The sequence below is a fragment of the Giraffa tippelskirchi genome, chromosome 1 (genome assembly GCF_054371585.1).
Source record: "Giraffa tippelskirchi isolate mGirTip1 chromosome 1, T2T-mGirTip1v1.2.pri, whole genome shotgun sequence".
NCBI classification, from domain to species: domain Eukaryota; kingdom Metazoa; phylum Chordata; class Mammalia; order Artiodactyla; family Giraffidae; genus Giraffa; species Giraffa tippelskirchi.
In genome coordinates, this window is record NC_137275.1 from 66,477,002 (window position 1) to 66,491,754 (window position 14,753).

Sequence of the window (14,753 nt, forward strand, 5' to 3'; positions counted from 1 at the left end):
TGCTTTTCAGTTTGCTCAGCATGTCTTTGAAGCATCGCCTCTACTTGTCTCTTCCACAGCTCACTGTTCAGCCAAATTGCACTATTTCAGCAGGAACTCAGCTAAATACTTAAAAGCTAGTGGACCAGCCTCCTTCTTGTTGAGGTTTTAAGTCTGTTTTTCAAAGAGAGATCCTCAGACAGGCACCAGCCACACTGCCTGGGGAGCTTGTTACGTTGCCTATTCCTGGACCTTCTCTCTCGATGGAAGGATTCAGAAACTGGGAATGGGAGAGCAGATAACCAGCATGTTAAGCAAATGCCCCTGGTGACGTCTATGCACTGATGGTTAGGACCTCTGAGTTGAGGGTTTTTACAGTCACCAACTATGTTTTGGTTGAGCGTCATGTATTCCTTTATACACTGGGCTGGGACATCAACAGTCTGTAGAAGCCTATTTCCAGAAATACATCTGGACATCTTCACAACAGGCAGGTCTGTTCATATGACTCAAAGCTTCCCAGAAAACCCCCTGTCCCTTAAATATTTTATGGCTTGTATTTTGAAAATGTCCCATGTACAATCAAGTATATATCTTTCTAAATGGCTAAATAGATCTGGAACAAAGAAAACAAGCCAAATTCAAAACAGTAACATATTTTGAAAGAAGAAATACCATATTTCACATATCAGTAATTCTGATCGGAGAAGGCAATGGCACCCCACTCCAGTACTCTTGCCTGGAAAATCCCATGGACGGAGGAGCCTGGTAGGCTACAGTCCATGGGGTCACTAAGGGTCGGACATGACTGAACGACTTCACTTTCACTTTTCCCTTTCATGCACTGGAGAAGGAAATGGCAACCCACTCCAGTATTCTTGCCTGGAGAATCCTAGGGAAGGCGGAGCCTGGTGAGCTGCCGTCTATGGGGTCGCACAGAGTCGGACACGACTGAAGCGACTTAGCAGCAGCAGCAGCAGTAACTCTGATATGTTACTGATTTACATATGAGTTACTCTCATTGAATAGTAAGAGTAGAATTATGACCTTCGGTGGGAATGGAAGAATCCCTCACCTTGGCTGATACACAGGAAAGAACTCTGTCAGGTATTTGTTAAGAAAATGAAAATAACTACAGTATCTTGGCCTTCCTTCCAGACAGGTATCCTCCTTGCCCTGCTCAGGGCAGTCTGCATTTCTCCTCTGGTGACCCAGATGCAGCTCCCCAGGCTCAGAACTTCCTTTCCATCTGTATTGTTTCTGCAACCCTAGAGAGCATTTCTGCCCATTTTTTTAAAAAGAATTTTGATTATGAAATAATTACAGATTTGTTGGAAATTTAAAAAAAAAGAAGTATAGGAAGCTTTCATATGCCCTGTACCCAGCTTCCCCATGGGTAATATCTTGCATAACTGTAGTACAGCATCAAAGCCAGGAAACTGATACTGGTGGCTGGTATGAGCTATGGAGCTTCTTCAAATTTGACCAGTTCTACCCACACTGTGTGTGCTGTGTGTGTGTGTAGATCTATGCAAATCTATCACACGTGTAAATTAGCATAACTACTACTGACACTAAGCTACATAGCTCTTCCATCACCCAAGGCTCCCCTGTGCTACTACTTCACAGCCATAGCCAGCCTCCTCTCCCATCGTCTCTGTGTGTGTATGTGCTCAGCCACTCACCAGTGTCAGACTCTTTGTGACCTCATGGACTGTAGCCTGCCAGGCTCTTCTGTCCATGGAATTTTCCAGGCAAGAATACTGGAGTGGGTTGCCATTTCCTACTCCAAGGGATCTTTCCGATCCATGGATTGAAAGCACATCTCTTGGGTCTCCTGCATTGGTGGGCGGATTCTTTACCACTGCACCACTTGGGAAGTCCACCACCGTCTCTAACCCTAAGCAATAGCTAATCCGTTCTCCATCTATAATTCCATACAATTAGCATCTTAATAGCCTTGGAGCAACTTCCACCCATGCTGAGCTTCCTGACTGAACTGTCCAAGTTGTCTCCCCAGGTACCAATGACTGGTTTTGTTCATGCCCTCCTTATAAACTTTCATACATTTTTAGTGGTCTGACTATAAATATAATATTCCTAAAAGCATTATTTTGAATGTATAATTTTGCTGAATGTGTGGTTTTTCAGCAACATCTATTATGGGAGAGCAGAAATATTCGTATAATGACTTCAACATGATAGAGTTTATTTTTTACTGAAAGAAGAGTTCAAGGAAGATCTTCTGTCCGGTGAGCATTTCTCCTTCAACTGGCAATCAAGTACCTACACTCTCTTCATCTTCTGACTCTGTCACTTTGATGGTTAATTTTATGTGTCAGCTGCACTGGGTCAAGGGTGCCCAGAGATTTGGTTAAACATTATCTCTGAGTGTGTCTGTGAGGGTGTTTCTGGATGAGATTATATTTGAATCAGTACACTGAGTAAAGCAGATTGCCGTCCCTAATGTGGTCAGGCCTTATCGAATCCATTAAAGTCCTAAACAAAATAAAAGGCTGATTAAGAAAGAATTCTTTCTCTCTGCCTGACTGTCTGTGAGCTGCGCCATCAGTCTTTTCCTGTGTTTGGATTCAGATATGGATCGGAATTTTCACCATAGGCTCTTCGGGTTCTTAGGTCTTTGGACTTGGACTAGAACTGTACTATTTGCTTTCCTGGAGCTCCAGTTTGCCATCTATAGATGTCAGACTTCTCAGCCTCCCTAGCCATGTGAGCCAATTCCTGATAGTAAATCTCTCTCCCTCTCTCTCTATATATATCTTATTAGTTCTGTTTCTCTAGCGAACCCTGCCTAACACAGCTACCCTCTGGGGCCATGCACAGCTGCAGCTGTACCTCTCTAGAGGATGGGTACATAGAGAATGGGGGAAGCACAGCTACTTCTTTGAGATTTGACTAGAAATGGCCTGATTGCTTTCACTTACACCCCACTGAATGTGTGAACTCAGTCATGTGGCCACACTAAATCGCAACAGGGGTCGAGGAAAGTTGTCTAGTTCAAAGGACATCTCTCTTCTAACTTCTAAAAATTGAGGTTTCCTTAGGAGGAAAAACCAGGAGAAGAAATGGCTTTGGGGTAGACAAAAATAATGTCTGAAATAAGGATGAATGCAAAGATGACGCTATAAAAACGTTCACCACAGAATTGTTTAAAACAGTGAAAATATTTTAACAATCCAAATAACCTGTAATAGGAGATTGGTTAAATACATTATAATGAATTCATAACATTATAAAATACGATGTTTAAAATGGTATTACAGAAGAAAATGTGCTTTAGAATGACATGGAAAATGTTTATAACACATTGTTAAAGTATGAAAGGCAGGTAATGAAACATATACAATATATTCCCTCTTTTGTAAAACAACAACAGAAGTAGTAGATATGTGCACAGAAGAGAGACTGGATGAGTATATACAACAATTTTAATAACAGTTATCTTTCTCTGAAAAACTATAGGTGATTTTTATTTTCTTCTCTTTTTTAAAATCTGAATTTTCTAATTGGGGGGGGGGATATACCAAAAATGTATTACACTTGAAATGGAAATAATAAAAAGTTAGTTAAAATGAAGATCATGAGTATAGATGACCATAAAACTGGTGCCCTGGTTTGAATCCTCACTCTATCACTTACTAGTTATATGACCTTAGATGAGTCATTAACCTTTCTAAGTATTGATTTCCTCATCCACAGAATGAGAATAGTGGTAATAAAAATACTGACCTCACTGTCTTGTTATGAGGCTTAAATAAAATATTGGTCTTATAGTTCAGTATCAGGCCCACAGTAAGTGCTCAAAAAGCTTAACTATTGTTACCATGATCATTATTAATAGTTATAGTACAGTGTCTTAGGGCAACTCAAAGTCATAGGGTTGGAAGTCACATGGAAGTCATTGATGGGTGTTTCCATTCCTGGGCCAAATATCAATCTTCATAAATAAATTCTTGCTTCCCTCAAATCTACATTGCTTTTCATTCACCTCAGTTTGGTATTATTCTGTTCATAAACTTTCAAACATGTTCTTTGTTATCATAACTATTCAGCCTAAACTCCATCTAATTTTTTAAAATCACAAATTACAATATTATTTCCTTTTAGCAAAAGATTACACCATCAATCATTATTAAACATCATTTCTAAAGAATTTGGCTCTTAAGAGACTTCTAAGCAATTAGGATGACAACATTCTTTTTTCTTTCTTTTCTTTGTTGTTATCCAAGTGGTGGTAGGAGCAGAAAGTGAAAGTCACTCAGTCGTGTCCAACTCTTTGCGACCCCCTGGACTATACAGTCCATGGAATTCTCCAAGCCAGAATACTGGAGTGGGTAGCCTTTCCATTCTCCAGGGGATCTTCCTAATTCAGGGATCAAACCCAGGTCTCCCACATTACACGTGGATTCTTTATCAGCTAAGCCACAAGGGAAGCCTATGACAACATTATACAAAACATATCTCTCTTCCCACCACCACACACATACTGATATCTGTCCCCATTCCCAGAGTTTCTTTTATGCAGAGGCAACTCTTCTGGCTCTCTCCAGTCCCTCACTAACTCTTCCCTTTCCCCTAGCTAGAGCTTCCTTCTTCCTTCTCTTTGGGGAGACTGCCCTGGGCCAGCACTCACTATGGTTAAGTCTGGTTAATTCTGGATGCTGTAGGGGAATCCCATTTGTGTTTGTGTGTGGGTTAGTAGCTCGTCTGGTCCAACTCTTTGTGATCCCATGGACTGTGTAGCCTGCCATGCTTCTCTGTCCATGGAATCCCGCAGGCAAGAATACTGGAGTAGGTAGCCATTTCCTTCTCCAGTGGATCTTCCCAACCCAGGGACCGAATCCACGTCCTTTGCATTGTAAGTGGATTCTTTATGGTCAGAGCCACCAGGGAAGCCTGTTTAGCATGTCTCTAACCTAGACTTTATCAGTGATAAAGATAATATCTTAGGTAAGATAATATCTTACCTTCTGCTTTATCCTTTGTCTTACTTCTTAATTAGTTCAAAACCTGGATGGGGAAATAAAACACATACATACAGTTTCTTGATAATATCAAAGGATAATGGTGAGGTTTTTTTTGTTGTTTTGCAGGGGGGAGGGTTGATGTGTGTTTTATTTTTACTAAAGCTATAGTAGGAAGCAGGCACGAAGAAAGGTATACTAAAGTGTCTAAAGAAGTAAAACTATCTGACTAGAAAAGGAAAGACTAGGTTAGTGGTCAATGTGGATTCAGTTTGCATTTTTAGGACAGGTTAGTGCTTCTCAAACTTTAATAGTGCCAAAGAATTACCTGAGAATGTTGTTGAAATTAACAATTATTTTGCTTAATCTATTATTTACAATGTGCCTACAATTTCAAAAGCATACATCTATCTGCACAGCATGTCATATTTGCTCACCTGCCCCCACCTCTGAATATCTCTCATTCTCATTATCAGCAGGCTTTTGCTGTTTAACAAGCCACGCCAAATGCATTGGCTTAAAACAACAACCATTAACATGCTCACAGTTCCCTGGCATCAGCCCCACTGAGTGATTCCCTTGCTGGTGTTGACTGGGCTTGTTCTTGATCTATGGCCAGCTGCAGGGAGCTAGACTGCTGTTCCCCTGGCAGTGCTGACTGTTGACTTGGGCAATGGAGGGTACTGGACCACATGTTTCTCATCACCTTCCAACTGGCTAAAGCAGGATTGTTCACGTGGCAGCAGAAAGGTTCCACGTATAGGGTGGATCAGCCTACACATGTAAGCTCTTCTCATGTCTCTACCTGAATCACATTTGCTGCCATCCATCCCACTGGTCAAAAAGAGCTGCATGACCAAGTCCAGTGTCAATGTGGGATAGAATTACCTAAGTTGTGGATGCTGGATGGGGAAGTATTTGTGGTTGCTTTTGCAATCCGACTGTTCAAGTTTGAGTTGGCCTTTAACATCCACTTCCCTGCCCTCCAAAAGTCCCATCAGGCTTATTTTTATCTCCATACTATTACTCTTCTACTGCCCTCCTCCTGGAACACTCCTTCTACCTATCACTGGACAGAGACCTGGTCCAGTTTCAAAAAGTATGTCCTACTTAAGCTTGTTGTCTAAGTTGGATGAGATCTTGAGTTACACAGCACAGCTATTCAGACATTCAGACTCATTGTTACTTATACACAGGTTGCATCCTACCTCACTAGATAAGATATTTCTAAAGGATTTTGATTATGGCTGGCTCATCTTTGCATTCCTGTGACATTCAGCAAATAATTTAAATTTGAAGTCCATTCATGTCACTGGGAATGGAAAAATTTCATTCTTTTTTACGGCTGAGGTATGAGGTAATGCAACATTGTGTGTGTGTTATGAATATTAAGGTGCATGTATCTTTTCAATTAGTGTTTCTTTTTTAAAAAAAAATATACACCCAGGAGTGGACTTGCTGGGTCATATAATAGTTCTGGCTTCCTGGTGGCTCAGAAAGTAAAGAATCTGCCTGCAATGTGGGAGACCTAGGTTTGATCCCTGGGTTGGGAAGATCCCTGGAGAAGAGAATGGCCACCCACTCCAATATTCTTGCCTGGAGAATTCCATGGACAGAGGAGCCTGGTGGGCTACAGTCCCTGGGGTTGCAAAGAGTCAGACATGACTGAGTGACTAACATACACACATACACACACACATACAGTAGTTCTACTTTTAGTTTTTTTTGAGAAAACTCCATAGCATTTTCCCCATAGTGGCTGCACCAATTTACATGCCTACCAACAGCGCAGGGAGGTTCCCTTCTCTCAACATCCTTGGCATCATTTATTATTTGTATTCTTTTTGACAATAGCCATCCTGACAGATGTGAGGTGGTATGGCATGGCGGTGTTGATTTGCCTTTCTCTAATGATTAGTGATGTTGAACATCTTTTCATGCACTTGTTGGCCATCTGCATTAAAAGTAGGTATTCTTATTGGTTTGTTTTACACGTTAGGAAAATGAAAAACAGAGAAGTAAAGTAACTTGATCACAGAGCTAGGAAGCCTAAGATCAGGATTTGAATCCATATCTCTTGAACTCAAGAGCCTAGCCTTTTCAATTTGGAGAAGGAAATGGCAACCCACTCCAGTTCTCTTGCCTGGAGAATTCCATGGACAGAGGAGCCTGGTGGGCTGCTGTCCACGGGGTCACACAGAGTCGGACACAACTGAAGCGACTTAGCATGCATGCACTGGAGAAGGAAATAGCAAATCACTCCAGTATTCTTGCCTGGAGAATCCCAGGGACAGAGGAGCCTGGTAGGCTGCAGTCCCTGGGGTCGCTAAGAGCCGGACACAACTGAGCGACTTCACTTTCTCTTTTCACTTTCATGCACTGGAGAAGGAAATGGCAACCCACTCCAGTGTTCTTGCCTGGAGAATCCCAGGGACAGAGGAGCCTGGTGGGCTGCCATCTATGGGGTCACACAGAGTAGGCCACGACTGAAGTGACAGCAGCAGCAGCAGCAGCAGCCTTTTCAATTAGTTTTCTAATGGAATGAAAATAAATAGTGTTGAATATGCCACATTCAGGTAATTAGGAACTGAACAAAGAGAGTATGTTTGTCCACTTTGGAATGCAAGTCGTGCTTTTAAGGGCTTCTCATAGAGATGAGCTCAGAGTTTTGATTCAGATCAGTAAGTTCACAAGCTATTCTCACTTCTCTGTACAAGTTTTCAGACTCTGGAAAACTGAATCATTGATAAAATGATTCCAGACTCACAAAAAGCTGAAAAAAAATCTAGAATGCTAACTCATTAGTGTCTAGGGAGATAGAGAAGTTACAACCACACCAGCTCAAGTGTCAGATGGGTAGCATGGTCTTTTATCAACAGGGAAACTAAGATGAAAAGGTTGCAGAGTATATTTACTTACTTCCTTCTGAGGAGGATTTGAGTCCATTGCAAAGGGAGTGGTTATTTTAAAGCAATACAGTCACTGATGAGGCACGGTGAGTCATTCTTGATGAAAAGGCTAAATCTGCCAAGCTGACCGAAAGACTCATTTAGTCATTAGTACTCCATCTCTTTTGAGCAGTACTGGAGAAATTCTTCTTTGTCAATGACTCCACTTTCAATATTGCATAAGCACATCAGTATTGATTTGGCTCCCTTTTCTTGGTTTGGGATTGTGAAGACTGTTCTATTCTGATTATTCTGACTCTGATTACTCCCTCCCCAGCATCACAGTAGCAGTTTGGGCAGCTGTCACCAGGAGATGACAATGCCTCAGACTTAGTTACAGAGGGATGAGGTAATTGGTCAATATTCCAGGAGGTGCAAATAACTCCGGGAGGATAATGTTACCAGGTAAAGTGAATGATGCTTTAAAAACACTTTTTTTTCCACATGTGAAAAATGTGACAACAATTGAGATTGTGAAAGAAATAAATCCAAACACCTAGTGTAGTAGTCAGGATTGAGTGCTGGTAGTGGACATGGCTCTAGTATTTAACTGTGAAGGGACTGAATGAAGGGAATAAGGTGTTTACAAAATCACTGAGGGGTCAAAGGATATGGACTCTAGACTGGGCCTCTGGAAATGCATTCTAGAACACTACAGAATTGACCTACCAGGGGAGCTACCACCTCTGGGGCCAGTGCTAGGGCTGCTGATGTCAAGAACCCAGAGCTGAGACTGTGTTCCTGGTATCAAGAGGCCATACTGTCTCTGGATCCCAGGACCAAAAATTCCATGTCTCTACTGCCTTGTTTGCCAGTGACAATCAATAGTCAAAAAAAAAGCAGGAAATGTCTTCCACCTTCTAAGTCTCATGGGAGTACATCTAAATGGCTAAACTTAATTTGTTTCTAGAGTGCTAGTTGGGAGTCCAGAGAATGTAGTTTGTAATTGTCCAGTTTCTAGTAAGGGGGCTTCCCTGGTGCCTCAGACAGTAAAAAGTCTGCCTGCAATGCAGGAGACTTGGATTGGGAAGATACAGTGGAGAAATGAACCGCAAACCACTCCAGTATTCTTGCCTGGAGAATTCCATGGGTAGAGGAGCCTGGTGTGCTACAGTCCCTGAGTTTACAAAGAATTGGACACGGCTGAGTGACTGACACTTTCACTTCTAGTAAGGCCCATGAGAAGGAGGCTGAGCGAGACAGTCCACACTCTCCACACTCAGGGTCAGGTGACACAAATGGCTGCAACAGCAGAGACCAAGGCCTCCCACTTGCTGAGTGCTCCGTCAGTGTAAGTACTGGGCTGAGTTCTTTACACCTGTCATTCCTTCCCTGCACTATTAGTGGGGTCTCTCTAGAGAGACGGGCAAATTGCACAAGTTTATGCTGGTGCTGACTTCCCTATAGCTCAAATGCTAAAGAATCTGCCTGCAATGCAGGAGAGCAGGGTTCGAGCCCTGGGTCGGGAAGATTCTCTGGAGCAGGGAATGGCAACCCACTCTAGAATCCCATGGACAGAGAAGCCTGGTGGGCTACAGTCCACGGGGTCACAAAGAGTCGGACACGACTGAGCGACTAACACACACATGCTGGAGGAAGAGGAGGAGCCAGGCTCTGAGTTCCATCTGCCTGATTCCAGAGGCTACTTTCTCACTGCTACTTGACCACCAGCCACCCAAATCTTTATCACTGCTCCCCCACCCACCATCACTCTGAGCCAAGGGCCTCTGAAACTCTCCTCACTCTCTGTTAAGTGCAGCGAGCCTCAGGCTCTGGGCCAGTTAACAGCCTCCTGAGAAGTCTCCCACAGCTTTCCTCTTGGTCCCTGCTTTTGAAGGAATTGCAGTAATCTCAGTTTTCCTGCTTGGAGGAAGCTTTCTCTACCCACCTCTCCTCCTTCTGGAGAAAGAATTGCTTTACTCATCCCAAGAAAGGTCTTCATTTCCCTTCTGCTACATCCACATCTACTCTTATTTCACCTCTCTCCATCTGAAATACAGATGAAGGCAAGACCAGGTTCTCTGAATTCTGAGTCTTAGCAAAATGCAATTACTACATTTCTTTTTTCTTGTTCTAATCACAGGAGACTTTTCTGAGAAACCTAGTTACTGATTCTACCACTCCCTTACTTCCTACTTCCAACTCCTCTTTGAAGCCTGACATTGGTGTGAAAGGTATTTTGCTTCAAATTGCTTAAGAGGTCTCATTAATGAGGTTGACGACAGCCATATCCTGCCATGCTTTGTGAGGCTTGTCATTTCGCCTAGCCTGAACATTTAGAACACATGTGAATGGAATGACAAAGTGATATGGTCACTATTTGTTTATTTGCATCTGTCTTTGGAAAATATCTCCTTAATTTGAAATACCCTCATCTCATGAGCTGTCACTGATTTGTCTCTGACTCTCTCCCCTCTCTTCATATCTGGGTTCATTCAGCAACCAACCAAATGATAAGCAATCTCTGGGATTCATTCTAATTGTTTATTCATTCAAATCTGTGAATGCTTACCATGTGCCAGACACCACGCTAATTGCTAGAAGAGTAGGTGAATAAATAGTCATAGTTTGTTTTCCAGGAGGTTCCATTCTAGACATCACCAAAGCAGTTTTAAGTAAATATATAAAGAATCTGCCTGCAATGCAGGAGATGCAGGTTGGATCCCTGGTTGGGGGAAGAGCCCCTGGAGAAGGGAATCGTTACCCACTCCAGTGTTCTTGCCTGGAGAATCCCATGAGCAGAGGAGCCTGGCAGGCTATAGTCCATAGGGTTGCAAAGAGTCTGACAGGACTGAAGCAACTTAGCACTCACACAAGCATACACTCTTTCTGTATGAGCCTCCATTTGCATAACAGTCACCCCTCTAAGAAGTAGGAATGCTTCTTAAGTTTACTAACTTGTCCATTTTTAAAATGAGACTTCCAGCATTGTGTTCAAAGTCAGGTAGTACTCCAAAAGCTTACATTCTATCTTTCTAAGTATGTTTACTCTCTGGTCTTCGGTTAACTGACTAGCTCTATTAAGCACAATAAAGTTCTGCCATTTGAGCTGATTTTTACCTCAGGCAGAGGACCAATTTCCAAAAGAGAGCTTAAGTTAGTGATAGTATATCCTGCTTGATAACCTCCAGATTCAGTTTTGAGGTATGCTGCTGCTACTGCTAAGTCACGTCAGTCGTGTCCGACTCTGTGCGACCCCATAGACGGCAGCCCACCAGGCTCCTCCGTCCCTGGGATTCTCCAGGCAAGAATACTGGAGTGGGTTGCCATTTCCTTCTCCAGTGCATGGAAGTGAAAAGTGAAAGTGAAGTCGCTCAGTCGTGTCCGACTCTTCGCGACCCCATGGACTGTAGCCTACCAGGCTCCTCCGTCCATGGGATTTTCCAGGCAAGAGTACTGGAGTGGGGTGCCACTGCCTTCTCCTTTGAGGTATGAGCCATCAACAAATAATATTAGACCACAGTTCTCAGTGGCATTCTCTAATACGTTTGAGTCATGTACAGAACATCCCCTAACAAAGGCAAGACAATTGTGCCATTCACCTTCCTCTGGCAGAGTGGCAAAATTCAGTGTTGGAGTGGTGATTAGTTAGTAATGTGAGAGTATAAGAGTAACAATGTCACAGGAGGTTAATCAGCGGGCTGAAAAGTGTTGCATGTTCTCAGCCAGCATTAATGTCTGTGCTATAGGAGGAGATATAGGGTCAAATGAGGATCCTAGAGCTAGTTCAGTAAAAACATCAACAATTACTTATTTTTTTAAGCAACAGCTACTACTATGGGGGATAAATCTTTGCAACGAGGTCGAGTCTGGCAATAGATTTTTGATGGTTCCCTTGAAGTTGAATTAAAACCCCAAAGGTTTGTCCAGATTACTTATGCACATATAGACAAAAGGGATTTTTGTATTTAGAAATGACAGTAAATGAAGCTATTGAAGAACTTTTTTCCCTTTTCAGAGTACCTTTCTGAAAAAGGAAAACACTTTCAATATACTGACTCATCTTAGAACACTTGAGGTGAATAAATACAGATAGCTGAGCAAAAATGACAGGGTTTAATTTACTAATAGCAGCATCCCTGTTTACCAGGAATTGATGAGGCTGACCATCTGCACGTAAGAAGCAGCCATTTTTCCTGGAGGAAAAGAGATTGTAAGCTTAGATGACCTCAGGAGAGCTGGCGGTAGTTGGTTAAAAGAGATGTTTGTTCTCTTTGTGTTTCAAGACCACTCTGAACACAGACCCAACAAATTTTCTACTCTTGGCAGGTGGAAAATTTGAGTGAATACCCTCTAGATCAAAGGCAAACTCTTAGAACAAAAATCAAGATGAAAGGAGAATCTCATCCAGTTTCATTGGTGACTCACAACAAAGTTTATCCAAATGGATGCTGGTCTGGTAAGAACAGCCCTCATTAGATCAATACTCATCAGTCTGTGACACTGGTTCGAACAACAGGTTTAGAGGACCTGTGCCTGTGTTCTATTTTATGATTATTCTTCTTACGACAACACTTTCAAACAGCACAATACAAAATAGAAGTATAAAAGAGAACCAAAAAGCATGGAAAGGACCTGTCTGATTCCAAGGATGTCAAATATATGGGAACCAATAACAAAACCTGGGCACCAAACTTAGAATAAATAGTTGAAGAACTCAACACAAAAACAGTGGAGCCCAGATTTGGCACTTACTTACCATGTTGACACAGACTTGACAGCCACAAGCAGGGGCGCATTAGGGTATCTGTGAGAACCTCATCCTGCTGAAGGCTGGGGTCCATGGTGATGGACAGAGCAGATCATTTCTCAGTGGAGTCTCCAGGAAAACTGTGGAAAGGAATGAAAACCATCCAAATAACAGAAACTTCAGAACTAGCAAGTTCTGAAACAAATTCAGAACTTGCTAGTGCAAGAGATTTAGTCATCATCACTTGCATTTGACCGACTCAAAGGCAGGCAGGGGAGTGGAAAAGCTTTATGTTAGAAAAGGGGAAGGGTTCAGGTGTGTTCTGATTGGAGACTGTTGGCAAGGGGAAGCTGTGGAACATCTATTATATAGTGTTCAGTGCTGTGCTTTGAACACAGGTATCAAACATAACCCTCGTCAATGAGGAGCACACATTCTAGTTGAGGAAGACAGAAAATTATCGACTGAAATGCAATTTGGCAAGTATCATGGCTGATAAATGGCAGGATGGTCTGGGAACACACAGTAGGAACAGTGGTTGAGTGTGAAAGCTTTAGTCATTCAGTTGTGTCCGACTCTTTGGGACCCCATGGACTGTAGTACACCAGGCTTCTCTGTCCATAGAATTCTCCAGGCAAGAACAGTGTAGTGGGTTGCCATTTCCTTCTCCAGGGGATCTCCCCAACCAAGGGATCAAACCTAGGTCTCCTGCATTGCAAAAAGATTCTTTACTGTCTGAGCCACCAGGTTACCTGTTAAACAATGAGTCCCAGGGGAGTGGGGTGTGGTGGGGGTGGGGGATTGGGAGAGAAGGGTCTGATTTGTAGAGATTACTGATTTCAGTGGATTGCTGCTGCTGCTAAGTCGCTTCAGTCGTGTCCAACTCTGTGTGACCCCATAGACGGCAGCCCACCAGGCTCTGCCGTCCCTGGGATTCTCCATGCAAGAACACTGGAGTGGGTTGCCATTTCCTTCTCCAGTGCATGAAAGTGAAAAATGAAAGTGAAGCTGCTCAGTAGTGTCCGACTCTTAGTGACCCCATGGACTGCAACCTACCAGGCTCCTCTGTCCATGGGATTTACCATGGTGTAAATACTCCCACCCTGGCCAGTTTTAATTTATCAGTAGGATGCCACTAAACAGGTAGTTGGAAAGAGATGTGAAGTAAGGCGCCATTATATCCTGTTTCCACCATACAGTACAGCAGATGCAAATAATCTCAAGAGCACAGGTAATAGTATAACGTAGAAAAATAATTAGGAAATTATGAGTTTGAGTGTTTACTATATTTTGCTTTTAAGACAACTGGCTTAATTGTAAACTTACAATTAAGAGACACTGTATTTAAAAACCAACTCACAAAATTATTGAACATTTAACAAGCACCTCTTGAAAGAGAATATGAACTATTGTAAATGGAACCCAGCATACCACTAGACAAGAGTGATTTCAAGAATTACTGTAGGCTCACCTAGAGTGAAGATTGCAAGGAAATCAATGGGAGGGATCCTGCCTTTTCATCTCCATCTCAAGCACCTAGTGCTAGGTTGTTGAAAAGTCAAAAGTAACTCATTAATTCAATATTTTAAAAACTTTTTGAACCCCTACTATTTTGTGGGCACTTTTCCAGGCATTTGAGGGAGTACCACAGCAAATATCAAGGCCCTGCTCTTTAGAGGGTTTACATTCTTTTGGGTGTACGTGTGTGTGAATGTGTGTGTTTGTAAAAAACGTCTCATATCAGGAGGTGGATGATAAGCGTTATGGCCAAAAATTCTGTGGTGCAAAGGAGAAAACGAGTGGGGGCATTGCTATTTCAAATAGGTTTTCCAGACAACTGTCAATGTTGAGATCTATGAAGGAAGGGACAACGGGTCTGGAATCTTGAGAAACATGGCTTGAGTAAGGCTGAAGAGCAGACTCAGATATCTCACCATTCAACAGGACTGGAATACAGCGTAACCTAGGAAATTTTTCTTCAGGGAAGCCACTCACTTGGCCCTAACTCTCCTCAGCCGGTCCTCTCAGGTGCAAAGTGCTTCCTTCAAGTCCGTGAGCAGGGCTAATTTTCCGTACTGGTTGAAGCCTGCCAAATGCCCAGACACCCTTGCGCATGCGCAAATGCTTCGTCTTCAGGCACACTCTTAGGAG

At 42.6% G+C, this 14,753-nt stretch overlaps 2 protein-coding genes across 10 annotated transcripts in view; one reads left to right on the plus strand and one right to left on the minus strand.

The window, feature by feature from the left end:
- The window catches only part of PI4K2B (phosphatidylinositol 4-kinase type 2 beta), an 88,790-nt gene extending 74,069 nt beyond the window's left edge, over positions 1-14,721 (minus strand). For 3 of the 8 annotated variants that reach the window (XM_081542848.1, XM_081542662.1, XM_081542019.1), the window contains exons 1-2: positions 14,598-14,721; positions 12,612-12,742 (exon numbers count right to left, since the gene is read on the minus strand). In XM_081542848.1, the coding sequence (XP_081398974.1) occupies positions 12,612-12,696 (85 nt within the window). In that variant the 5' untranslated portion in view covers positions 12,697-12,742; positions 14,598-14,721. Of the gene's footprint in view, positions 1-4,967; positions 5,011-7,883; positions 8,181-12,611; positions 12,743-14,536 lie in introns of those variants that run through there. The other 5 variants (XM_081542758.1, XM_081542561.1, XM_081542371.1 and 2 more) reach the window with 4 other exon arrangements.
- The window catches only part of SEPSECS (Sep (O-phosphoserine) tRNA:Sec (selenocysteine) tRNA synthase), a 53,655-nt gene continuing 39,828 nt past the window's right edge, over positions 927-14,753 (plus strand). Inside the window, exons 1-2 of one of the 2 annotated variants that reach the window (XM_081541403.1) lie at positions 927-1,086; positions 2,131-2,231. The gene's annotated coding sequence lies outside the window, so the exon portion shown is untranslated. Of the gene's footprint in view, positions 1,087-1,731; positions 2,000-2,130; positions 2,232-14,753 lie in introns of those variants that run through there. The other variant, XM_081541322.1, reaches the window with a different exon arrangement.